The following is a 27752-nucleotide window of genomic DNA, read 5'->3' on the forward strand; positions in this document are numbered from 1 at the left end:
GTGGCAACAAAAGTCATGCACATCACAGGGGCAGGGAATCCAACCACCACACCGGAATCTCAGTGACCCAAGACAAGCGGTCCGTTATTCATGATAAGAAATAAGGTACCGATAGGATGTACCCCGTTTCCCATCATATACACTGAACCGCCCGTCCCGAGCCACCGAAACCCCAGTGCAGCAATTGGACCCCCGCCCCAACAACATACACAACCCCGCCACCAGTGTGCTACTACTTTCTGAGACAAATGCAAAAATAGTCACAAATCAACCACAGGGGTGCAGTACCCCCTTAAAGTACAAAATAAACCAAGGGGCGAAACCTCATCCTGTAACCAGAACCCACAGAAAGAGAGGTCCGCAGCTAAAAGTGCGGTCAACTGGACCTGGGAAAATGGTGGAAAGGAGGTGGTTTCACTCCAAGATATAAAATTATTCAAATAGTAATGACCAATAAATATGATATTGCACGTGAAGAAATACATTATTCAAAATAAATAACAGTAAAAAGAAGGAGTCGTGTTGGGGCGAGTCATCATGATCCCAGAGGGGTGAGAGAGAAAGAGATGGAAAAAAGCACCAAACCCCTAATGAGGGCATGACCACTCGCTCCAAAGCAACTACACCAATAAAACATATCAAAGCATACAAGAAGATCACAAGTTTAAATACTATTGCACGTATGGAATATATATAAAAGATGTAACACAGGCATTGTAAACAAAAGCGACACATGGTTAAATTGTTGAAATGCACATCAGGTATGAAAACATCACTATAAAAATGGTTGGTACATAATGCAGTTAAGAGTTCAGCAGTCTGGTTAGGTAAGGTATTGCACTATCATAGTATCGTTTGGTTTTCCAAGTTTGGGTTGTAAGTTTGTGAGCTCCACGCAAGTTTCTGCCATGGGCAGAACGCCTATCAGTAGGTAACCAGTCACGGAAGGTTGGGTCTTCAAGTAATTTTTTGGCAAAGTCAAGACATATTTGATGCCTTCTTGTAGCCAACGAGTCTAGGGAGCATACTTGGAGTGCATCATGATAAGATATGTATTGTTGACGCAACATGATTCTCAGTGCCCGCTTCTGGACTCTTTCTAAAGCAGCGGATTGAACATTTGTGAGACTGCTATGCCACACAGGGACCGAGTACTCTAGCAGTGGTCTGATGAAGCCAACGTAAATGGTGATCAGATCTTGCAGGGGCAAGTTAAACCGCTTAAGAGTAGTTAACATGAACAATCTACCTGCAGCACGTTTTATGACTCTGTTGATATGAATGTCCCACTTTAAGTCACTGCAGATCTGAACACCCAATACCTTAACAACATCAACCTCTGCTAATTGCTGATTGCATAATAATAGCGGAGAAGGTGCGACTGGTGATTTAGAAAAACCAACCATCATCGACATGCACTTGGTTGCATTGAGTGACATATTGTTGCTCTCAGACCATTGGTCAAAGTTATTAAGATGCTCTTGGAGATGACTTCGCTGGTTCAGCCTACATTTCTCCACTAGTGTGATATCATCTACATATTTCAGTGCAGAAATTTGCTGAACATTGGAGATGGCAGCATCATTGTTTAACACTAAGAATGAACCTGGGCCAACCAAGGTACCTTGTGGAACACCCCCTTTCAGGGTTCTCCAACTGGAAGTGATAGACTGGTAACGCACACACTGAGACCTATTGCTAAGAAAATCGCACAACCATGGAATGATTTCAGGCCTAGTACCCATATCAAGGAGCTTGGGGATGATGATGTTGTGATCAACCCGATCAAATGCTTTACTAAAATCAGTTACCACTACTCTACATGTACTCTTAGGTTTATCAGTATGCTCATACAACTCGTTGAGCAGTTTCACAAGATAATGGGATGTAGATCTGCCCTTTCTATTACCAAATTGGTTCACATCAATGCGAGGCTCAATGTCTTCCATGACCCAATTCATGATGAAAAATTCAGCTACTTTCGAGAAGTGATCAGTGAGTGAAATGGGTCGTAGTTTGTCCCAAGTAGGGCGAGTAGTTTTAGGTATTGGCACTACAACCGCCTTCTTCCATTGGCGAGGTACAACTCCTTCCTGATAGGAAGTATTCAAGATTTCAGTAAGTGGAGAGCTCAATTCGTACGCGAATTCGCTGATAAGTTTAGCTGGAATACCATCCGGACCACTCGCTTTTAGAGCTTATCTGTTTGAGTTTGTTATACACATTCCACACTGGAACTACAGGGGATTGACCATAGTTGGTCTAAAACTAGGCAAATCACACATCTCCAGAGGGCAAAGGTCTTCACTGATGGAAACAAAGTGATTGTTAATACTATCTGCGACATCTTTGTCTGCGTTGGGATCAACGCCAACAGGGGGCTGAATTCGCGGTTGACCTTTATTGCCCGTTGTCATAACACGTATTTGCTTATACCAAGCAGATGGGTTTGACTTTTTGAAAACATGCTAACAAAGATCACGAAGAAAGAAAGAACACAGTTACACCAAATTATGCTAAGAAAGATCATGAAGACAGAAAGAACACAGTTACTTCAATTAATGCTAACAAAGATCACGAAGAAAGAAAGAACACAGTTACACCAAATTATGCTAAGAAAGATCATGAAGAGAGAAAGAACACAGTTACTCCAATTTATGCTAAGAAAGATCACGAAGAAAGAAAGAACACAGTTACACCAAATTATGCTAAGAAAGATCATGAAGACAGAAAGAACACAGTTACTCCAATTAATGCTAACAAAGATCACGAAGAAAGAAAGAACACAGTTACACCAAATTATGCTAAGAAAGATCATGAAGAGAGAAAGAACACAGTTACTCCAATTTATGCTAAGAAAGATCACGAAGAAAGAAAGAACACAGTTACACCAAATTATGCTAAGAAAGATCATGAAGAGAGAAAGAACACAGTTACTCCAATTTATGCTAAGAAAGATCAAGGCGAGAGAAAGAACACAGTTACTCCAATTAATGCTAACAAAGATCACGAAAAAAGAAAGAACACAGTTACACCAAATTATGCTAAGAAAGATCATGAAGAGAGAAAGAACACAGTTACTCCAATTTATGCTAAGAAAGATCAAGGCGAGAGAAAGAACACAGTTACTCCAATTTATGCTAACAAAGATCACGAAGAAAGAAAGAACACAGTCACACCAAATTATGCTACGAAAGATCATGAAGACAGAAAGAACACAGTTACTCCAATTTATGCTAAGAAAGATCACGAAAAAAGAAAGAACACAGTTACTCCAATTTATGCTAAGAAAGATCATGAAGAGAGAAAGAACACAGTTACTCCAATTTATGCTAAGAAAGATCACGAAAAAAGAAAGAACACAGTTACACCAAATTATGCTAAGAAAGATCATGAAGAGAGAAAGAACACAGTTACTCCAATTATTTATGCTAAGAAAGATCAAGGCGAGAGAAAGAACACAGTTACTCCAATTTATGCTAACAAAGATCACGAAGAAAGAAAGAACACAGTTACACCAAATTATGCTAAGAAAGATCATGAAGAGAGAAAGAACACAGTTACTCCAATTAATGCTAACAAAGATCACGAAGAAAGAAAGAACACAGTTACACCAAATTATGCTAAGAAAGATCATGAAGAGAGAAAGAACACAGTTACTCCAATTTATGCTAAGAAAGATCACGAAGAAAGAAAGAACACAGTTACACCAAATTATGCTAAGAAAGATCATGAAGACAGAAAGAACACAGTTACTCCAATTAATGCTAACAAAGATCACGAAGAAAGAAAGAAAGAACACAGTTACACCAAATTATGCTAAGAAAGATCATGAAGAGAGAAAGAACACAGTTACTCCAATTTATGCTAAGAAAGATCAAGGCGAGAGAAAGAACACAGTTACTCCAATTAATGCTAACAAAGATCACGAAAAAAGAAAGAACACAGTTACTCCAAATTATGCTAAGAAAGATCATGAAGAGAGAAAGAACACAGTTACTCCAATTTATGCTAAGAAAGATCAAGGCGAGAGAAAGAACACAGTTACTTCAATTTATGCTAACAAAGATCACGAAGAAAGAAAGAACACAGTCACACCAAATTATGCTACGAAAGATCATGAAGACAGAAAGAACACAGTTACTCCAATTTATGCTAAGAAAGATCACGAAAAAGAAAGAACACAGTTACTCCAATTTATGCTAAGAAAGATCATGAAGAGAGAAAGAACACAGTTACTCCAATTTATGCTAACAAAGATCAAGGCGAGAGAAAGAACACAGTTACTCCAATTTATGCTAAGAAAGATCACGAAGAAAGAAAGAACACAGTCACACCAAATTATGCTACGAAAGATCATGAAGACAGAAAGAACACAGTTACTCCAATTAATGCTAACAAAGATCACGAAGAAAGAAAGAACACAGTTACACCAAATTATGCTAAGAAAGATCATGAAGAGAGAAAGAACACAGTTACTCCAATTTATGCTAAGAAAGATCACGAAAAAAGAAAGAACACAGTTACACCAAATTATGCTAAGAAAGATCATGAAGAGAGAAAGAACACAGTTACTCCAATTTATGCTAAGAAAGATCAAGGCGAGAGAAAGAACACAGTTACTCCAATTTATGCTAACAAAGATCACGAAGAAAGAAAGAACACAGTCACACCAAATTATGCTACGAAAGATCATGAAGACAGAAAGAACACAGTTACTCCAATTAATGCTAACAAAGATCACGAAGAAAGAAAGAACACAGTTACACCAAATTATGCTAAGAAAGATCATGAAGAGAGAAAGAACACAGTTACTCCAATTTATGCTAAGAAAGATCACGAAAAAAGAAAGAACACAGTTACACCAAATTATGCTAAGAAAGATCATGAAGAGAGAAAGAACACAGTTACTCCAATTTATGCTAAGAAAGATCAAGGCGAGAGAAAGAACACAGTTACTCCAATTTATGCTAACAAAGATCACGAAGAAAGAAAGAACACAGTCACACCAAATTATGCTAAGAAAGATCATGAAGAGAGAAAGAACACAATTACTCCAATTAATGCTAACAAAGATCACGAAGAAAGAAAGAACACAGTTACACCAAATTATGCTAAGAAAGATCATGAAGAGAGAAAGAACACAGTTACTCCAATTTATGCTAAGAAAGATCACGAAAAAAGAAAGAACACAGTTACACCAAATTATGCTAAGAAAGATCATGAAGAGAGAAAGAATACAGTTACTCCAATTTATGCTAAGAAAGATCAAGGCGAGAGAAAGAACACAGTTACTCCAATTTATGCTAACAAAGATCACGAAGAAAGAAAGAACACAGTCACACCAAATTATGCTACGAAAGATCATGAAGACAGAAAGAACACAGTTACTCCAATTAATGCTAACAAAGATCACGAAGAAAGAAAGAACACAGTTACACCAAATTATGCTAAGAAAGATCATGAAAAGAGAAAGAACACAGTTACTCCAATTTATGCTAAGAAAGATCACGAAGAAAGAAAGAACACAGTTACACCAAATTATGCTAAGAAAGATGAAGAGAGAAAGAACACAGTTACTCCAATTAATGCTAACAAAGATCACGAAGAAAGAAAGAACACAGTTACACCAAATTATGCTAAGAAAGATCATGAAGAAAGAAAGAACACAGTTACTCCAATTTATGCTAAGAAAGATCACGAAAAAAGAAAGAACACAGTTACACCAAATTATGCTAAGAAAGATCATGAAGAGAGAAAGAACACAGTTACTCCAATTTATGCTAAGAAAGATCAAGGCGAGAGAAAGAACGCAGTTATTCCAATTTATGCTAAGAAAGATCAAGGCGAGAAAAAAGACACAGTTACTCCAATTGATGCTAAGAAAGATCAAGGCGAGAGAAAGAACACAGTTACTCCAATTTATGCTAAGAAATATCAAGGAGAGAGAAAGAACGCAGTTATTCCAATTTATGCTAAGAAAGATCAAGGCGAGGAAAAAGACACAGTTACTCCAATTTATGCTAAGAAAGATCAAGGCGAGAGAAAGAAACATAGTTATTCCAATTTATGCTGAGGAAGATCACGAAGAGAGAAAGAACACAGTTACTCCAATTTGTGCTAAGAAAGATCAAGGCGAGAGAAAGAACACATTTACTCCAATTCATGATAAGAAAGATCAAGGTGAAAAGAACACAGTTACTCCAATTCATGCTAAGAAAGATCAAGGCGAGAGAAAGAATACAGTTACTCCAATTTGTGCTAAGAAAGATCAAGGCGAGAGAAAGAACACATTTACTCCAATTCATGATAAGAAAGATTAAGGCGAGAGAAAGAACACAGTTACTCCAATTTATGCTAAGAAAGATCAAGGCGAGAGAAAGAACACAGTTACTCCAATTTGTGTAAAGAAAGATCAAGGCGAGAGAAAGAACACAGTTATTCCAATTTATGCTGAGGAAGATCACGAAGAGAGAAAGAACATAGTTACTCCAATTTATGCTAAAAAAATTAAATGCGAGAGAAAGAACACAGTTACTCCAGTTTATGCTAAGAAAGATCAAGGCGGGAGAAAGAACATAGTTATTCTAATTTATGTTAAGAAACATCAAGGCGATCGATCCGGCGAGAGATAGAACACAGTTAGTTACTCCAATTTATGCTACGAAAGATCAAGGCGGGGTAAAGAACACAGTTATTCCAATATATGCTAAGAAAGATCAAGGCGAGAGAAAGAACACAGTTCTCCAATTTATGCTAAGAAAGATCAAGGCGAGAGAAAGAACACAGTTACTCCAATTCATGCTAAGAAAGATCAAGGCGAGAGAAACAACACATTTACTCCAATTTATGCTACGAAAGATCAAGGCGAGAGAAAGAACACAGTTACTCCAATTATGCTAAGAAAGATCTCGAAGATAGAAAGAACACATTTACTCCAATTTATGCTAAGAAAGATCAAGGCGAGAGAAAGAACATAGCTATTCCAATTTATGCTGAGGAAGATCACGAAGAGAGAAAGAACATAGTTACCCCAATTCATGCTAAGAAAGATCAAGGCGAGAGAAAGAACACAGTTACTCCAATTTGTGCTAAGAAAGATCAAGGCGAGAGAAAGAACACATTTACTCCAATTCATGATAAGAAAGATCAAGGCGAGAGAAAGAACACAGTTACTCCAATTCATGCTAACAAAGATCACGAAAAAAGAAAGAACACAGTTACACCAATTCATGCTAAGAAAGATCAAGGCGAGAGAAAGAACACAGTTACTCCAATTTGTGTAAAGAAAGATCAAGGCGAGAGAAAGAACACATTTACTCCAATTTATGCTACGAAAGATCTAGGCGAGAGAAAGAACACATTTACTCCAATTCATGATAAGAAAGATCAAGGCGAGAGAAAGAACACAGTTACTCCAATTTGTGCTAAGAAAGATCAAGGCGAGAGAAAGAACACATTTACTCCAATTCATGATAAGAAAGATCAAGGCGAGAGAAAGAACACAGTTACTCCAATTCATACTAAGAAAGATCAAGGCGAGAGAAAGAACACAGTTACTCCAATTTGTGTAAAGAAAGATCAAGGCGAGAGAAAGAACACATTTACTCCAATTTATTCTACGAAAGATCAAGGCGAGAGAAAGAACACAGTTATTCCAATTTATGCTAAGAAAGATCACGAAGAGAGAAAGAACACATTTACTCCAATTTATGCTAAGAAAGATCAAGGCGAGAGAAAGAACACAGTTACTCCAATTCATGCTAAGAAAGATCAAGGCGAGAGAAAGAACACAGTTACTTCAATTTATTCTACGAAAGATTAAGGCGAGAGAAAGAACACAGTTATTCCAATTTATGCTAAGAAAGATCACGAAGAGAGAAAGAACACATTTACTCCAATTTATGCTAAGAAAGATCAAGGCGAGAGAAAGAACACAGTTACTCCAATTCATGCTAAGAAAGATCAAGGCGAGAGAAAGAACACATTTACTCCAATTTATGCTAAGATCACGAAGAGAGAAAGAACACATTATGCTGAGAAAGATCAAGGAGAGAGAAAGAACACATTTGCTCCAATTTATGCGACGAAAGACCAAGGCGAGAAAAAGAACACAGTTACTCCAATTTATTCTACGAAAGATCAAGGCGAGAGAAAGAACACAGTTATTCCAATTTATGCTAAGAAAGATCACGAAGAGAGAAAGAATACATTTACTCCAATTTATGCTAAGAAAGATCAAGGCGAGAGAAAGAACACAGTTGCTCCAATTTATGCGACGAAAGACCAAGGCGAGAAAAAGAACACAGTTACTCCAATTTATTCTACGAAAGATCAAGGCGAGAGAAAGAACACAGTTATTCCAATTTATGCTAAGATAGATCACGAAGAGAGAAAGAACACATTTACTCCAATTTATGCTAAGAAAGATCAAGGCGAGAGAAAGAACACAGTTGCTCCAATTTATGCGACGAAAGACCAAGGCGAGAAAAAGAACACAGTTACTCCAATTTATGCTAAGAAAGATCAAGGCGAGAGAAAGAACACAGTTACTCCAGTATAATGCTGAGAAAGATCAAGGCGAGAGAAAGAACGCAGTTACTCCAATTTATGCTAAGAAAGAGCAAGGCGAGAGAAAGAACATAGTTATTCCAATTTATGCTGAGGAAGATCACGAAGAGAGAAAGAGCACAGTTACTCCAATTTATGCTACGAAAGATCAAGGCGAGAGAAAGAACACAGTTACTCCAATTTATGCTACGAAAGATCTAGGCGAGAGAAAGATCTTAGCATAAATTGGAGTAACTGTGTTCTTTCTCTATCCTTGATCTTTCGTAGCATAAATTGGAGTAAACGTGTTCTTTCTCTCGCCTTGATCTTTCATAGTAATATTGAATTATTAAAATTTGATATTTTTATAATTTTTGATGTTTAACATTCCTCGAAGTAAACTTAATTAATCTAATGATATGTACTTAAGGCCTGTAGCTGTTAATGTGACACTCTCCGTCGAGTTTTTCGATAAATTCATTAATTTCTCAAAAAGTAAAAATAGCAGTTTAACAAATAATAGTTCAAATGAAAGCCATTATTGGGGGCATAATTACCGTATCATTAAAATAGGTCTGACACCAATTAAAACATGTGTTTTGATGTCCCAAGTTCATAGTAAAATATGCTCACGCTCTTTTTTACAGATGGCCTGGAATTTAATATTTCGGTTGCAGCGATTGCCCAAAAATAGGTGGTATGCTTATGAAAAGCGTTTCCGCTTGGAATGTAGATAGTTATTGTTGCTATTACTGTTCGCGATTTTAATTTATGCATTCTTTAGCCGACAATTTTCAATGCAATTTACACACTCAAAATGTCGCTCGCGTAAATACTGATATTTTAAACAGTATCCGTTTTTAAACGAAACTACTGTCCACATTAGTTCCCAAGACTTTGATGAAAACATAGATACCAAATCAGACTGCATGTGACGAACAGATTTTAAACTAGAATTGAAAGAACCAGCGTATGCCCTATGAAAATGCTGTTTCGTAATAAATCGCGTTGTGATAAAAAGAGGGAATTTTGGACATCCTTTTGGGTGTTTTTTTATATCAAGGAAATGCGTGACCTACCCCAAACTTCTCATGTAGCCTTGACTTAATGTCCGTGACTGTTTGATATTATTGAATTTAGACGATTTGACCCATTTAATTACATTTAACCTGATGTTTGGCCAGAGAATGTTGTATTATATTCCAAAGATGGCGACAGCTACAGACTCACTTTAAACCACTAAAAAGGACACGTTTCTGCTCAGATGTTTCAGAGTTTGAGACCATATATTCACGGTTTTCCTATTACAATTCAAACCTATGACAAATTTGGCTGGTTTGCGATATGCGATTTTTCATCCTGATGTGGTAGTGATGTCAGTACAGTGAGCATTTAATTGGGCACAGCCAAATAATTACTAGCGTTCGGTCAAAGCGCTGGTGTACACATGCACACGCTTAATACGCCACATAGATGCGCGAGCGAAACAGCTGCTTCAACGCGTTGACGTTGACTGCCACATCAGGGTGAAAAATGGTAGGCCTACATGTATGACTATAAAACCTCAAACACGCCCCTCGATAAAGGTTGGCAAATGAAGGAGGCGGCAGTTTAGCGAATATGCGAGTGCAAGCGCCGCCCTAACCGTGGAAGGTTTCCGCATACCGAATATAGGTTTATATCATGGCCTCTAGGCCTCATGGTTTATTTTTCGAAAAGAAAGCATAATCAATTGAGAAGGGAATGGATATTGCCATAATAATATCAAAGTTAATACTTGTCGTCCATAACAAGAAGGAATGCATCACGATTGTATAATATCCAGCTTTGGTATTTCATTTGATTACACTAAACATATGAAGCTTTATCTTTACTAGATTTATGCACTGAACATTTGCAGACCAGGCCTTCTACATGTAGTGAGCACCACATTAGATTGTGTTTACAAGAAATATTTATAAAATAAATAAATAACATGAATCCATATAAGATTTATATAGTGCACCAGAGGATACAAAGCGCTGTAATTTCGCTGCTACTAGTGAATTATCAGAATCAGATATCATCAACTATGCCGATTGTAGCCGATTAGATTGTAACATCCACTTATTATCTCAGCAGTTCCCCAAAGTCCATTGGATGAAGAAAGATGTGAGCGGTATGAATTAATAAGTGTCGCCTCCTAGAAATATCTTAGATCACCAGCTTGGATGATAAAATATTATCTAGAAACACGCATCTGTTTTTCAAGGTCTCCCTTTCATCTATTGACCTTAAAGAAAGGATTAAAATTATTGAATAGAGTCCATGACCTGACGCAACGCATTATTAATGAGTAGCTATTAGGGACAGTCATGATGTTATGGTTGAGCGAGCAACGTATGACCACTACACAGGTCAATGGCCTGATTGCGATCTGGCGGGCTTTTTAAAAGCACAGTCCCTGAACTACGGTGTACCATGAGGGACATGCAAACTTAAAATAATTTTTCAGAAACTCAAATATTTTTTGCAAACTGAAATGATTTTTACAAACTCAAATATTTTTTTACAAACTTGAAATATTTTTTGCAAACTTTCGACTTTCACGAGAGAGCAAGACTCCCAGGAGACTCAGGCTATCGAGATTGAGTCTATATAGCGATGCGATATGATTTTTTTTATTTTAAAGAAGGGTCTTAGACCGCTCGGCCACACGACTTGTTGGTATCCATCTTGAATTTTTTACATATAATCGCAACCTCAACATAGGCTTACCACGTGGCAAGCAAAGGCAGAAAACGTACCATATTTTGGAATTTTATTTGCTTAAAAACATTAATGTGTATTAATAGCGCCCAATTGTTGTTAAGGAGGCTGTGTACTCTCAGACATGCATGTAGTAAAAGTGCAATAACTTTGTAATTATTCGCACAAGACATATAAAAGTATACATTTGAAATAATGGCCGTTGAAGTTTAAAGTGGTCATATTTTGCACTTTCATCGAATTTCACAGGGGAATAGGGCAGTTTTCGTTTTTGTACCTTATATTACGTGAACATCGGGTAAATCCACAGCCCCTTGAGAAGTTTGAGCGAAATCCATTCATAACTTGATATTTAAATCGGGGAAAGAACTTGAAAAACCCACATTTTATCAGCTAAAACGGAGCCATTTGACCACTAGGTTTTTGTGAAATCAGTGCTTCCGTGGTGTTTCCATAAGATGCGCCGCGCATGCAGATAAGCGTCGCGTATGCGTAGCGTATTTGTGCGTTAACAAATTGCGCGATACGCAACGCGATGCGTTGTTGGGCGCGTGTACCCTGCTGCTTCAACAAAGATTTTCTTTCCTTTTCAATTTCAAACACGAGTGGAATCGTGAAATAACATCCTTAAAATATTGCAGTTGGAGTTTACAAATCTGGATTTTCATTCCTTTTATTTATAAAAAAACATAACAAAGTGCAAACATAAAAAACAACTCAATTTTGCGAAAGAAACAATGTCTAGAGTACACAGCCGCGTTAAGAGGCGCACCATTTGATTTTCAAAAGGGCATGGGAGTTTTTTGAAAAAAAACTTCGCCCACTAGTGAGACGAAAAGAACAACTTCGCCCACTAGTGAGATGGAATTTTTTTTGCCTCACTGGTGAGTAAAACAAATTTCTCCCACCCAACTTTGTATAAAGGTATACATTATAATTGAAAAATAAATAAATAAATAAAAAAGGCGGTGAAAATAAATCCTCCCTTTGGAGGCGATAAAAAAATACAAAAAAAATTCTGCCTGACCCAAACTCCCATGCACCCCTGAGAATCTAATGGTGCGTCCCCTGCGTGATCTAAATACAGAAATCCGACAATAAATGGGCCTCTACATGCACAATAAATTATATTAAAGTTTGCAACAACAAAAATTAAAGTTTGTAATAATTATTCGAGTTTGTAAAAAATCATTTGAGTTTGTAAAAAATTATCAAAGTTTGCAAAAATTATTTTAAGTTAGCATGTTCCTCATGGTACACCGTACTGAACATAACATATCCGTGGGCATATGACCGAAATTGCCTAGCAATTGACGTCTCATGTCAACGCAGTCTATAGTGTGATTAGAACATTATTGTCTGGTGATCATTATAGTATGATCAGTACGAAAAATCCAGATTTTCAAAATTAAAAGAACCACTTTTTAGCGGGAATTTTCGTAAGTTACACAGCTGAAGTTATGAAAGGGTTGAAAGACTACAATATTATGGCATAAACAAGAATATGTTCGATTGGTCTTTATTCCTATAGGCTGAACCCTTAAAGTGTATGTAACTGGGAGGTTACCGCAAAATAGCTGAACCATGTGGCTTAAGCTATTGGGTCTTAGGTTTTAGGAGGATTGAGGAGTGGTTCCCCGGCAGGGTAATTATTTTTGATTTCATTATTTACTTTGTTTTCTTTCATTAAACCACTCGGGGGGGTCATACCTTCTTGGCATTTCGAGATACGAAAAGGACCCAAAATATGAATACTGACCCAGGTGTTAAGAGGAGTGTCACCCCCGGTGAGGAAATTAAAAAAAATATATATATTCTTTACTTTTTTTCTCTCATTTGACACCACTCGGGGGTCATCATACCTTCTCGGCATTTTGAGATATGAAATGGACCTATATGAATATCGACCCGGGTCTTATGATAAGTGTCACCACCGGGTGGGGAAATATTTTTATTATATTTTTTACTTCTTAAAGGTTAGTCAGTTAGTAAGTAAGCTAGTAAGCTAGTAACATGCACTAATATATAGGCTGATACCATTTCATGGTTCAGCAAAAATTTGACCTTTCGTATTGAAGGTACACATTTCCCCCAACCGACCTAAAATATTTTTCCAGTGTAGCCATTTAACTACAAAACTGCAGTGTATTTTTTAAATATTACGGCGGTTCGGAGAGGAGCATGACCTAGCCGTGTTTGCACTTAATATTGAGGCAAGTAAAGGTGACACACAAGAGGAATGGTATGGGTTGTATAAAGGAGACCCCAAGGCTTGATATTCGCCTTAGAAGTGATGATGTAACAAGATTAACTACCATAGCAATAGATTAAAACAATTTTTGAATATACCGCCCTGCACTAGAAGCAGGTTGCACTCATCACCTGTGTAGGTAATCTGCAATCATAGATTGAATACAATACCGCTCTTTTCAAAGACACTAATCTTACAGGTGCGAGTGACCAGCATTGTATGAATATTCTATAGAATTACGCTTCAGGTCTTTGACATCTATGGTTCAATACCGCGTGAACGTATTAGTGCAGTGCGATATATTCAAAAATCGTTTTAATCTATTGCTATGGTAGTTAATTCTGTTACATCATCACTTCCACGGCGAATTAGATGTGCATGATTTTTCTCTGGAGTGGGACTAGGCCCAAAACTTTCGTTTTGATCTATTATTTGGCCTTAACTCAAGAACCGCAAGATCTGTTGAAGTATGTATGCAATTATTGGCTTTCTTGACTCATTTCCTGTCAGATAAAAGCTTAAAGGAAGTCTCCGGCAATCACAACATTATGCCTTATATGTAAGAAAAATAATTATCATGCACGAATCACGTGGTTTTATTTAAAACAAACTCATAGTGACCATAAAAACGAATAAAAACATCCGTCTCTCAACACGCAATATTCAAAATTCCCGGGCACCGAAAATGTCGAGTGCAATGACGTCCCAATAATAATCGACAATTGAACACAAATAACCATTACGTCATTGCACTTAAACGATTTCGGCGCGGGAATTTTGAATATCACGTGTTGAGAGCCGACTGTTTTTATTCGTTTTTATGGTCAATATGAGTTTGTTTTAAATAAAACCATGCGATTCGTGTTGCCGGAAATCCCCTTTAATAAATTACAGTACACTGTAGTTTTTTTAGTTCAATGGCTAAAAGTGGACAAATATTGCGCATCCCATTCCAGAATAAATAAGGAAAACGTAACGAAGTTGTTGTTTTGAGTGATTGTAAGTTTATTCGACAATACTGAATGAAACAACCCTGCTTATGTTAGAAGTACAGGTTTTACCATCTACACCATGAGTGCATGCATTTAATAACGAGGTTTAGCTCATCGTGGGCAGTGGAAGTACATACGCTATAATGTTCTACAGGGACCAAAAACTGAAAATGCTACGAATTTGGTCTCAAAAATAAGTCGAAAATTAATTGTTTGCAATCTCTAGAAGACTAGAATGCTTCGTTAGTGTGATAAAATAAGTCCCGGTTTATAAGATCCAATGTGGGATTTGACAGTAATGACGCATTCTGAACCATGCAAACTAATAATATTTGACAAAACCAATAAGACCAGTTAAAATCGGAGCATTTGTCAGTTTTTGGACCCTGCGGAGCCTGCAAAACTGCAACACTTCCACCTGAGACGAAAATACTTAAGGGTTTTCGTCTCAGACTTCCACTGCGCACGGAAAACACAACCAACAATTATACCATTCTTAGCAAAAAGGGTGTTCTTCAGCTGTGTCCCAGGGTACCATTAAAGGCTCTTTAAAGTACCATTAAAGGATGTTCCCTGCGGGACAAAGAAAATTCTAAATTGAAGTTGCACTTTTTTCTAAGAGTGTATACTGTGTAGGGGTTCACGGCTGTGTATGGATTAATTGCATTTGTATAAACAGGTATAGGTTTTACCCAAATGTTCTTATTATCTTTATCGAACGAGAACTTAAACCAGAAATGTTACAGTTTTTGTTTTTATTTAATGGTTCAAATATAAATAATAGAAATACTGTTCGGTAGTTTTAATCTTGATCTTCCTCTTCCTCCTCTTCGTCAAATTCTCCCTCTTCTTCTGCTGTTGCGTCCTGGTATTGTTGGTACTCAGACACCAAGTCATTCATGTTGCTCTCAGCCTCGGTGAACTCCATCTCATCCATACCTTCACCAGTGTACCAATGCAAGAAAGCCTTACGACGGAACATAGAGGTGAACTGCTCAGAGATACGCTTGAACAGCTCCTGGATGGCAGTACTGTTGCCGATGAAGGTCGCTGACATCTTGAGGCCACGAGGTGGGATGTCGCAGACAGCAGTTTTCACGTTGTTGGGGATCCATTCTACGAAGTAACTACTGTTTTTGTTTTGTATGTTCAGCATTTGCTCATCAACCTCCTTCATGGACATGCGGCCACGGAACATAGCAGCAACTGTAAGGTAGCGGCCATGACGAGGATCGCATGCAGCCATCATGTTCTTAGCATCAAACATCTGCTGGGTTAGCTCTGGAACAGTAAGAGCACGATATTGCTGGCTACCACGGCTGGTCAGAGGAGCAAAGCCAGGCATGAAGAAATGGAGACGTGGGAATGGCACCATGTTAACAGCAAGTTTACGGAGATCAGCATTGAGCTGACCTGGGAATCTTAAGCAGGTGGTCACACCGCTCATAGTGACAGAAACAAGATGGTTAAGATCACCGTAAGTTGGTGTGGTCAGTTTGAGGGTACGGAAACAAATGTCATACAAGGCTTCATTGTCAATACAATAACTTTCATCTGTGTTTTCTACAAGCTGGTGAACTGAGAGAGTAGCGTTGTATGGCTCTACCACTGTATCTGATACTTTGGGTGATGGGACAACGCTGAACGTGTTCATCATTCGGTCAGGATATTCTTCACGGATCTTGCTGACGAGCAGGGTACCCATACCTGAGCCAGTGCCTCCTCCAAGAGAATGTGTAAGTTGGAATCCCTGTAAAATTGTGACAAAGACGACGAAAATTGACTTGAGTTAATGATAATAGGATAAAGAAACAGTGGAAACAAAACGAGAAAGAAAAAGGGCATTAGAAGCATAGATGAGAATGGGACGAAGAAAAAGAAAGAAAACGACGATTCAGACGAAGCCGATATCGAAGACGGAGACGCGAATATAAGAAAAAAGGATTAAGGAAAGAAGAGGGAAAGAGGAAGAAAATCAGAGGAGAAGAATTAGAAGACAAGAAACACAACTACAGCAACAAGTTAAATACTATAAAAAGCTATTTTATGACGTAAGAGTTTACCTGCAAACAATCGCAGCTTTCGGCTTCCTTTCGTACCACATCAAGAACAGAATCAATAAGTTCAGCACCTTCTGTGTAGTGACCCTTTGCCCAGTTGTTTCCAGCACCACTTTGTCCAAACACAAAGTTGTCAGGTCTGAAGATCTGCCCAAATGGTCCTGATCGGACAGAGTCCATGGTACCAGGCTCCAGATCCACCAGAACAGCACGAGGAACGTACTTTCCACCTGTGGCTTCATTGTAGTAGACGTTGATTCTTTCTAGTTGAAGATCAGAATCGCCATGGTAGCTACCAGTTGGGTCGACGCCATGTTCGTCAGAGATAACCTCCCAGAACTGAAATTACAGATAAAATCATAAAGTTCAGTAATGTTACATGATTACATCTATGTCGCAAACTATTCGAAAGTGGGAAACAGGCTGACATTTTATTTACTTGTCGTTTCGGCATAAAGTTTGTTTAAAGTGCTATGAATATAGGTTCACAAGAACAAAACTTTACGCACATAAAGCCATGTGCATGTGGTGAGCACCCAGTGGAAAAATGGATAGATCTTCAGATCACATAATAGAGGGTCTCAGCATGCACATGCAGATTAGCCGTGCGCGCGGAAGAATGAGGGATATTAGTATGTGCCATCAAGCACGGTGATCACCGTTCTTGTGCCTCGATGCAAAGAAGCACATTACTAGACCTAATATCTTGATTACAGTTATAGTATAAGAACCCCGGATACACAATTAATCATTGCCTGGAATTTTTGCTTCTGTAATGTTTGATCTACATTTTAATTTTAACAAATGATAATGTCATTTGCATTTGATATTTCAACATACATGTACTTCAAATAATACAGTTTCGATTGATTTGGACTTTTTGCCGCGCATTTTGTCACAGAGATAGGCCTAATTACCATAGTGACTCACCGTGAATATCTGCATGAGATAACAATGTCTAGTCGTCACCTTGAAACTTAAATATTTATAGATCTGATGTCATCAATACCGTGACATTACATAAATGACGTGTACTCCACAGAATTCAAAGGTTAGCATACTTTTGTACCAAGATAAACGATATCACTAGGTTAAAGTGGGCATTTCTTGATCCATAGCCTCATCAATTTACTTTTCTAAAGCAAAGTTGAGATTTTATATTTTTATAACATCAGAAAAAATTGTTGGAGATTTATTCGCTTGGTAAAAATATCGCCAAATATGTATTTATGTTAACAAAATACATCATAGTGGCCTGTGGAGTCATAGACTGTAACAGTCTTTGGTAGAGCCTACTTTATACACATAAGGTCCAAAAAAGATGTTTGCTTGCCCTCAACCGACCGACCCTAATTTTGCAAATCAGGAAAAAGTTGGGTTTTTTTTTCTATTTAATGTACTAAAGAATACCGACCCTATTTTTGGAAATTCCTGATTTTTTTTTCTTTTCAAATTTTTGCATTCTGAAGATGTAAAAAAAAATGTTTAAAAAAAAAAAGAAATCCCGACCGACCAACCAACTTTTTAAAATTCATTTGAGGGCAAGGAAACAATGCTTTTTTGGCGTAATCATGCATAACTCGCAAACGCAAAATCGGTATCAACTGAAATTTTGGGAATAAGCTTTTTTTTCCCCGTAGATATCCTATAAACATACCATAAAAAGAGGGTCCTAGAACCGCAAAATACTTCTTTAAGCAGATCTACTTTAGTCAATGCAGCTAAATTTAGGATATTGACAGAATCGCAAACTGCTAGAATGTAAAACCAACAGAAATAACAAAACGTGCAAACACTTTTGTGGTAAAATTTGTCAAAGGTTCACTGATAAAAAAAGAAGCGAAATCTCTACAGGCATCGCTGAATCCATGAAAATGATGAAGTTAGAGCTATAATACAGGGTATCCCATTAAGGTGGCTACACCCCCTGATAAATTTTGTGACTAATGTTGCATTTTTCTCAAATAATTACTACACACTGCTAACAGAAGTTATGTATATTGTAGGAGCAACGAATCCAATTCCTTCACTGAAATTTCAGTGATTCAAGACAAGTGGTTCATTATATATTTTAAGAAATGAGGTACATTCTAGAGGTACCTATTTTCTTATCATAAGAAAAAGTACCGCTTGTCTTGAGTCACTGAAATTCCAGTGTAGTTACTGGACTCCTCGCCCCTGTAATTTTCATAACTTTTGTTACCAGTGTGTTATTATTTTTTGAGAAAAATGCAAAAATAGTCACAAATTTATCACAATTCTCAAAATTAATTATGTTAATATGGTTCTATGATCTAAGACAAAATATGCACATGAATAATTTAATGATAAATATTAATCATTGAAATGAAATTAAGCAATGGGGTAAAATAGCTTTAAACAAAAGAAACATATTGATGAAATATACTCGGGAAATAGGCTATACAAAAGTAATTATACCGTTAGACAAAAGTATTTAAACAACTTATAATGGCAAATGATAAATCAAAAATATTAATGAGTTTTAATTACCTTAGAGCCTATTTGGTTGCCACATTGGCCAGCTTGTAGATGAACGATTTCACGCATTTTGACGTAGATGTAATAACTTAAAAAACTTGAAGAAACACCCAACCGGACACCTGACACGTCTTGTCTGTTATAGCTCTGCAGAGAGAATAACGGTTGCTTAACAGATTTTATGTTATCGTATGTTTTTTGTTTGTTTCGTAACCGTTGCTGGGCTTTGAACCATAGTGACAAAGTCAAATAAATTAATCGCCAATCTTGTTAATAATTAACCATTATGTTAATACTTTGTTTCTGTTGATATGGCCGTTGGTTTGGAAACGTGTCCTCCATAACAGTCGGCGATATAAATGTTATTATATAAGTAACATTTACAGACATGACAAAAAGTAATATTTCATTAAATATATTTATTGTAATTATAACATTTTCCGGATATTAACACTTTTTTTTAAAACACGTCAACGCATTTATTTCCATACTAAAAGTGACTCTACAACGCCTATACAAGGGTATTTTTCATAACAATTATTATTACTCTAGCATTCTTACATCAATATCAAAGCAAATCCAACATCAAATTTCTTCCAATATCGTCTATAATAAAAGTTTGGTCAGCATCTTCTTTTCCAGATTTAATCCCTGTTTAGAGCTTTCCTGGTGAAAATGAAAAGATCACCTAAAACATAGTCAGAAGCATGCATTAACTCAATTTGCTCAAAATTCTCGATTCATCTTTCTGCCGAATGCATAACGATAGGCCCTATATCTGTAAAATAGAAAATTACGGGCAGCTGACGGAATTAATGAATGTTAAATCTGTTGAATGGTGTGGATTAAAGAATGTTAGCCTTGTGAGTTCGCCTAAGTTAGAGTCTTTTCTCTTGAAGTGTTACCAATAACCCACTTGACTAAACAAAACGGAGAAAGTTTGATGCAATCCGGCGATCATCCGGATGCACATCCGCTTACACATGCCCTTCTTTTGATCGTCCATTGCTACACATGTCCCGAGTTTAAGCGACAAAACGTTGTTGCTACAGTAACCAATCAGCTGAACCAATCAGACGTTCGAGTTGCACAGCAAATCTGAGCAAGACATTCAATCGTGGAAGTTGAAGTAAATTTTCAAACTTCATTTCATAAACTCTCTAATTTCAGTATATGTACGTCGATCTTCGAATGGCGGTGATATCGCATGGTCAGGATGGTAGGGAGGGTTGGGATCGAAATCGCTTATGGGGAGGGGTAGTGGATGGTTATCGTATGGTCAGGATGGTAGGGAGGGTTGGGATCGATATCGCATATAGGGAGGGGTAGTGGGCATGTATGGTTATCGTACTAGGGATGGTCAGGACGGTAGGGAGGGTCGGGATCGATATCGCATATGGAGCTATATGGGGAGGGGTAGTGGACATGGATGGTTATCGTGCTAAGGATGGTCAGGATGGTAGGGAGGGTTGAGATCCACATCGCTATAAAAGGTAAGTGTAGATAATTGGAGACCGTAGGGAATAGGAGACCATTAAGCTATTCTAGGCGTTGTGCCTGTGCGTAGTGCACTATAAATCACTGCGCTTTTTTTAAACCAGACCTCACTGGCTGCACTGGGCTACAATGTTGCTGTAGCGCCATCTATAGTTAGTAATAACACTCTTGTAACATTTGCAATGCATCGGAGCTAGAGATCGACATATTGTATTTTTGTGCCCTGGTTTGATCATGTGATAGGAACTGCTTCATTGACACCTTTCATCGGTGATGTGATACAAGATTGGTGGGTGTCCATTTGGTATTTTTTACACCATCATTTATTTGACAAAACTCAGAGATTATTTATTTCATAATATTTTGCCTTTGTTACCACCTTAAACTTAATTGATGTTGTATCGTGAAGAAACAACAATAGACAAATGATGGATGACTGGTTAGATGTGATTGAAACGCAAAAATATTTTCAATATTTATCACCCACAAACACATATTTTGTTATTTTCACGTGGTTTTTTGGCAGCCATTTTGAAACGACCGTTCCTTTGTTCAGAGCAGACTGGATTTTTGCCACCCAAGATTTTCTGGAGTTTAAGGTATTTTTTGGCATAATAATTTGTTTGAAACCTTAATCACAAAAACTGCACGGCGTTCGAAATCCATCCTTTAGCAACTGGACTATTGAGAAAGTTTTGTCATACACTGTTCAGTCACATTATCGATCGAACCATTAAATTCATTTTATTATTTTTTTTAAATAAAATGCAAACTCACAAGAACTACAAAATACAGTCTTCAAAAACCGTTAATACCACCTGACAGATTATTTATAACCCAGTGGCAATTGATTTTTTTTATAAATCAATTTTAATATTATTTCCAAAGCAAATATAGACGAAAATCGCTTGCTGCTAGCGACTATAAATTCAGCTTACATCGTTTTCAATGATAAAAATACTTTATAATCATGATTGTCATCACCATTTTCGTAAATGTTCGTAAATAAAGTTAAGTAAAATATGAACATTATCGCGACACAATGTAAAACAAATATTATCACATGTTTTATAATAAAGATACACGAAACAAAATTATTACAATGCAGTCACTATTTTTGTAATGCGAGACTACCACTGACTTGGAGCTTATTGTCTATTGCCTGAATAAGACGAATCCGTTCATTCCTGGTTCTAGCCACAAAAGAATTTGTTCACTTTCAAATAATAATAACAACCGTCTATTGAATGTATTTCGCAACAATTGAAGTTCATTCATTTCCTCGATCTGATTATTATGTGCTGTTCATGTGAGCTCATTTGGACCTTTCTCTATTTTGAATTTTAATTAATGACGAGTCAGTCTGATATCAGAACTATAAGGTACGATTTTTAAACGGCATCTTCTTCGAAGTCTTCCTCTTCGTCAAATTCTCCCTCCTCTTCGGCTGTTGCATCCTGGTATTGTTGGTACTCAGACACCAAGTCGTTCATGTTGCTCTCAGCCTCGGTGAACTCCATCTCATCCATACCTTCACCAGTGTACCAATGCAAGAAAGCCTTACGACGGAACATAGCGGTGAACTGTTCAGAGATGCGTTTGAAGAGCTCTTGGATTGCAGTGCTGTTGCCGATAAAGGTTGCTGACATCTTGAGGCCACGAGGTGGGATGTCACATACAGCGGTCTTCACGTTGTTGGGGATCCATTCTACGAAGTAACTACTGTTCTTGTTCTGGACATTCAACATTTGCTCATCAACCTCCTTCATGGACATGCGACCACGGAACATAGCAGCAACTGTAAGGTAGCGACCATGACGAGGATCGCATGCAGCCATCATGTTCTTGGCATCAAACATTTGCTGTGTTAGCTCTGGAACAGTAAGGGCACGATATTGCTGGCTACCACGGCTGGTCAAAGGAGCAAAACCAGGCATGAAGAAATGGAGACGTGGGAATGGCACCATGTTAACAGCAAGTTTACGGAGATCAGCATTGAGCTGACCTGGGAATCTTAAGCAGGTGGTCACACCGCTCATGGTGGCTGAGACAAGATGGTTAAGATCACCGTAGGTTGGTGTGGTCAGTTTGAGGGTACGGAAGCAAATGTCATACAAGGCTTCATTGTCAATACAGTATGTCTCATCCGTATTTTCTACAAGCTGGTGAACTGAGAGTGTGGCATTATAGGGTTCTACTACAGTATCGGATACTTTGGGTGATGGGACGATGCTGAAGGTATTCATCATTCTGTCTGGATACTCTTCACGGACCTTGCTGACGAGCAGTGTACCCATACCCGAGCCAGTTCCTCCTCCGAGGGAATGTGTCAGTTGGAATCCCTAGAAAAATATAAACAAGATAAAAATATAAATATTATTCTAAAAATCTTATCTAATCTTGCGTTAGAACAACCATACACTTGATAATAAAATTAAAAAAATTAAGCGACAAATGGGCTATTCCAGAAATTAAAGGCACCCGTCTAAAGAAGACATGGGATTCCCAAAATTTTTCACCATTTTTTGCTCTGGGAATTCCCCCCAAAACTGAGGTCATTATTTTCACATCCCTAAAGAAGACAAGTTCCCAAGAAAAAGATACCATTTTATTTTAGGCTTGTGAATTTCCAAAAAGTTTGACAAAAATGTGCCTGTCTTCTTAAGGGACACTGGGAATTCCCAATTTTTAAAATCATTTTATTGTCAAAATGGGAATTGCAATTCTTTTTTGGATACAATTTTTGGTCTGGGAATTCCCAAAAATTTATGGTACAAACTTACATGTCTTCTTTAGGGGGGTGCAGTTAATTTCTGGAATAGCCTAATACAAAAGATGATAAAATTTGAATATAATAGGTATTAAAACTAAGCGCAGAAATTACCTGCAAACAATCGCAGCTTTCGGCTTCCTTTCGTACCACATCAAGAACGGAATCTATGAGTTCAGCGCCTTCTGTGTAGTGACCCTTGGCCCAGTTGTTACCAGCACCACTCTGTCCGAACACAAAGTTGTCAGGTCTGAAGATCTGCCCAAATGGTCCTGATCGGACAGAGTCCATGGTGCCAGGCTCCAGATCCACCAGAACAGCACGAGGGACGTACTTGCCACCGGTAGCTTCATTGTAGTAGACGTTGATTCTCTCTAGTTGAAGATCAGAATCGCCATGGTAGGTACCAGTTGGGTCAATGCCGTGTTCGTCAGAGATAACCTCCCAAAACTATAAAGAGAAAAATCAAAGCATTGATATTATAGTCGAGATATGATATGCAGGATTAATTTTTAAACTGTTTACATGACACTGGATGTCATAATGTGTGCGAAACCCCATTCAATAACGATCGGCGAGCTAATACACGCAATGACGATAATTGTAGCCGCTGAAATGAAACGAAATAGCGATTTTCTGTGTTGTGACTCATTTCGGCAAGATATTGAAATGAGACATATGTGATACTAGTTTAAGTAACATTTTGTGAAAAACAGCTAAAAATCTATTCTTTATGAAAATCGCAATAATGCCCGGACTTGTACTCACAATTGGGTTTTAATCGTTTAATTTTATACATACTCGAAAACTTGAAACTTGAATACATATAATGTGCGATAAGATCTTTACACACAAACATTAATCATGTCAGAAGATTTCTAATTATGATATATTCTTAAATGTTACATTTGTTAGTAACAGCCCTCCAAAAGCTTCCAAAACCCTCGATTTTGTCGATACCCATGTACATTATCAAACATTAATTATACTATAATTGTATTATACAACCTACTCGAGTTTGGCGTCACATTTTGAGAAAGCGAATGCTATTATAAATTTTGTATTCGCTTCTATACTGATAAAATCAGTGATGATAATTCACCACAAGGTGATGGTAAGCAAAATAAATTATTCGCCTCAACACTCATTCGTACAAATGAAACATGATATGCGAGCTTTATGTCATGCAGGATTGTCATTCGAATGAAGCGGGAAAGGACAAAATTGAATTTAGTAAAAGAAATGAATAACCGGGTGACTAAAAGGGTATTTTGAAAGAATGCTGATATTAATAAAATTCAAGCGAATCTTCTTACCTTAGCACCGATCTGGTTGCCACATTGGCCGGCCTGTACGTGAACAATCTCGCGCATTTTGATGCTTTTTTTGTTGAATAACGAGTAAAAACGTCACAGTCAAATCAGAACAAACCCCAATGGTTTGGCGGACAGTGATGTAAATGTTTATGACTGTGGTAATGATGATGCCAACGGTTGCTTGGGATTTACACTTTTGCTTTGGGGTTATGATAAATTCATCCGCCACTGATGAAATAAATATTTAAGCACCATGTAGTTCCTACTGCAAACAAAGTGTCTATTTCACATTTAAATAATAGAATTAATAAAATAAACAGTATTAAATAAATACAAATAGCCCCCTAATAGTGTAATCAGTTTGATAAGCAAATGTAGCACGTTAAAATTTGCGAAATTAATTGACTTTTCTAGAAATATTGCTCCTTTTTTGTGACTTATAAGAATTAAAATATGAATTTTAATACCTGAGTCAATCGGTTGGTTGCATGGTTGCATATCTCTTTGTCAACGCTATTTATTTACCAAAACATTAACTCATGGTCCAAAGTATACATACGGCCGTGTGTCCTGAACTCGCCACCCTTAGCGTTACATGACAAATATTATGAATTTTTACACCAACCGGGTTTCTAATTAGATTATCTCCACAATCATCAACCCTAAACTAGCAAAGTATACATTTTTGGAGAGCTGAAGGCATAAGCAATTCAAATATATACATTTTAACTCATTATACAGGGTGACCTGCAAGTTATACAGGGTGGAATAAAAAAGATTTTGATAAAAAAATGGGCCACTCAATGCATTGCTTATTACCAACTTACAGTAATAAACTGGAAGTAAACAACATTCATTTGGTTAGAGGATATGCAGAGCCAACTGACTTTGGAAGAAACCAAAATCACAGCTGTTTGGTAATCTCGGAATATAGGGTGTCCCAAAGTATGTTAAATTTTTTTACAATTCAACATATTTTGAACCTAAACATTTTCCCCCCTAACACATACAGACAAAATATGTCCATATTTAGATTCCTCGTCAAATTTCCTTCAGAAAATCTATACTTTGACTATGATAGGATAAGTAATTAAAATTTTACAGTAACTTTTAGATTTTGAAGACATCTGCATTACTTACTACAGTGTTTAATATGACAACGGGTAGTTTTGTATGGAAAATTTTGTATTTTCTAGACTAAACCAATCATAAATGATTAAAAACAATTAGTAGAATTGTTTAGCTGTAAGGACATTAGTCTTTTAGATGCTAAATAGAGTCCAAATGCAATTTACAGCCTTTACAGAAGCAGATTACGCACTAAAAATACCAATCCCATAGAGTTTGTGTGTACCACATCCCCCACCACCACATCCCCCACCACCGCCACCCTGCCCATTCGGAATTCTATGAAGCACAGTGTCAGTATTAAAAAAGTTCAAGTATTTCTTTTTACAGGGTTGAAAGTGCATTTTATTTAGCAATAAAATGAGACCACAAGCATGACAATAACTTCTTGCTTGACAGAGATATCATCATTTGTTTTGAGTCGACTTTGGCAAAATGTAACGTCGCCACCTTTTTTTTGGTGGTGGCAAGCTCAAGACACACGACCATACATCACATATAAGTGCTTATGCAAATATCCTTTATTCAATTATTTTCTCAATCAAAGATGTGTTATTCCAAGGCAAATATTAAGGGGTTATTGGGCTATTCCAGAAAATAGATGCACACCCACTATAGAGGAGTTCGGATATCCGGACTTTTTGTCCAGTCGTGACTGTTGGAAATCCAGACTTTTAAAGTGCCCAAAGCCAAATAAATCCGGCAGAAAAATAGTTCAAAATCAGAAATCCGCAATTTGATAGCTCATTTTCAACATTTCCGTGATTTTTTCTGCATTTGATTGGATTTCCAAGCTTTTTCCAGTAACATTGGCGACTGGAATTCCAGTCGTTTTCAGAAAGTAGACTTGGAAATCCGGACATTTCTTAGATTGAAAAGTTACTCCTCTATAGGGGGTGTGCACCTATTTTCTGGAATAGCCCATTACAAGAGGACCATCTACAATAGCTGCCCTAGACATTTGACAATTTCTGCATTCTATATTGTATGTATATAACACCTGGCAGCTATTATATTACATAGAGAGCTCCCTTGCACTACCCCCTCGATAAAATAAATATTAATTGTTAGCCTTTCTTACATAGACTACACGGTGGCTTATATTCTAGCTATGAACAAATAGGCAAAATTGATTCTTCGAACATGCGATTTTCACTCCTTAATTATTTTAACTAATTAAGAATTAAAATGTCAGTATTTCTTGGAATCATTTTGGAGCGAAATGAAAATCATGGATTTTAATGTAGAAACCCCTCTATGGTCATTTTTGATGGTCGATCCCAGCAACGGGTAAGGTGCTGGGGTAAAAAGTTAATCACTGAAATCATGAGCGCAAATGATGGATCTACGATTAGCTAAGTCGTTTTGGGCGTAAAGACGCGCATTGTTATGACGTATTAAAACCTTCGGGCTATAATTATAATAGGGTTAAGGGTATACGATGTATTGTTGGTCGAAGCAGCAAAAAAAAGTAGTTCACAGCATCTTGTGAATGGTAGTGAGCTTTAGCAAAAATTGCATTGCTCAATTCATAGCGAGCGTGTAGAAGAATTCAAATATCACAGATATACTTTTGTAGGTCCTGTGGTTCTTGAGTTATGTTGTAAAGAGGATGAAACAACAACACTTTTGTAAAACGTACATAACTCATTAGCAACAATAAATTAAGGAAGTTTTCAAAGTATATGATTTGTAGAATGAACTTTTGCAAAACACCAAAGTGTTATTTTTCAATAATATATTGATTCAGATAATGAAAATCGACTTTTTGGCTGCTTCGACCAACAATACCTCGTATACCCTTAAGGGATTTTTTTAGAGATTTCTGTACAAAATATGTTGTCAAACTGCATCACAAACCATACTTTCATCTTGATGTCAGATTTTGTCTCATCAGATTGCTATCACGTTTGTCTTTGTCCTTTTCGTTAGCATATTTTT

General features: G+C 37.2%; 2 protein-coding genes across 2 annotated transcripts; both read right to left on the bottom strand.

Moving 5' to 3' along the window:
• Positions 1-14545: 14545 nt before the first annotated feature.
• Positions 14546-19218, bottom strand: LOC140135772 (tubulin beta-4B chain-like). The gene is made up of 3 exons (XM_072157390.1): positions 19113-19218; positions 16605-16940; positions 14546-16291 (listed from the first exon to the last, which is right to left on the bottom strand). The coding sequence occupies exons 1-3, from the start codon at positions 19167-19169 to the stop codon at positions 15344-15346; spliced, it is 1341 nt and encodes a 446-aa protein (XP_072013491.1). The 5' UTR covers positions 19170-19218; the 3' UTR covers positions 14546-15343.
• Positions 19219-21967: 2749 nt separating this feature from the next.
• Positions 21968-24740, bottom strand: LOC140172510 (tubulin beta chain-like). Its single transcript, XM_072195655.1, has 3 exons — positions 24684-24740; positions 23482-23817; positions 21968-22939 (listed from the first exon to the last, which is right to left on the bottom strand). The coding sequence occupies exons 1-3, from the start codon at positions 24738-24740 to the stop codon at positions 21989-21991; spliced, it is 1344 nt and encodes a 447-aa protein (XP_072051756.1). The 3' UTR covers positions 21968-21988.
• Positions 24741-27752: the final 3012 nt, after the last annotated feature.

This window comes from Amphiura filiformis, chromosome 16, assembly GCF_039555335.1.
Source record: "Amphiura filiformis chromosome 16, Afil_fr2py, whole genome shotgun sequence".
NCBI classification, from domain to species: Eukaryota; Metazoa; Echinodermata; class Ophiuroidea; order Amphilepidida; family Amphiuridae; genus Amphiura; species Amphiura filiformis.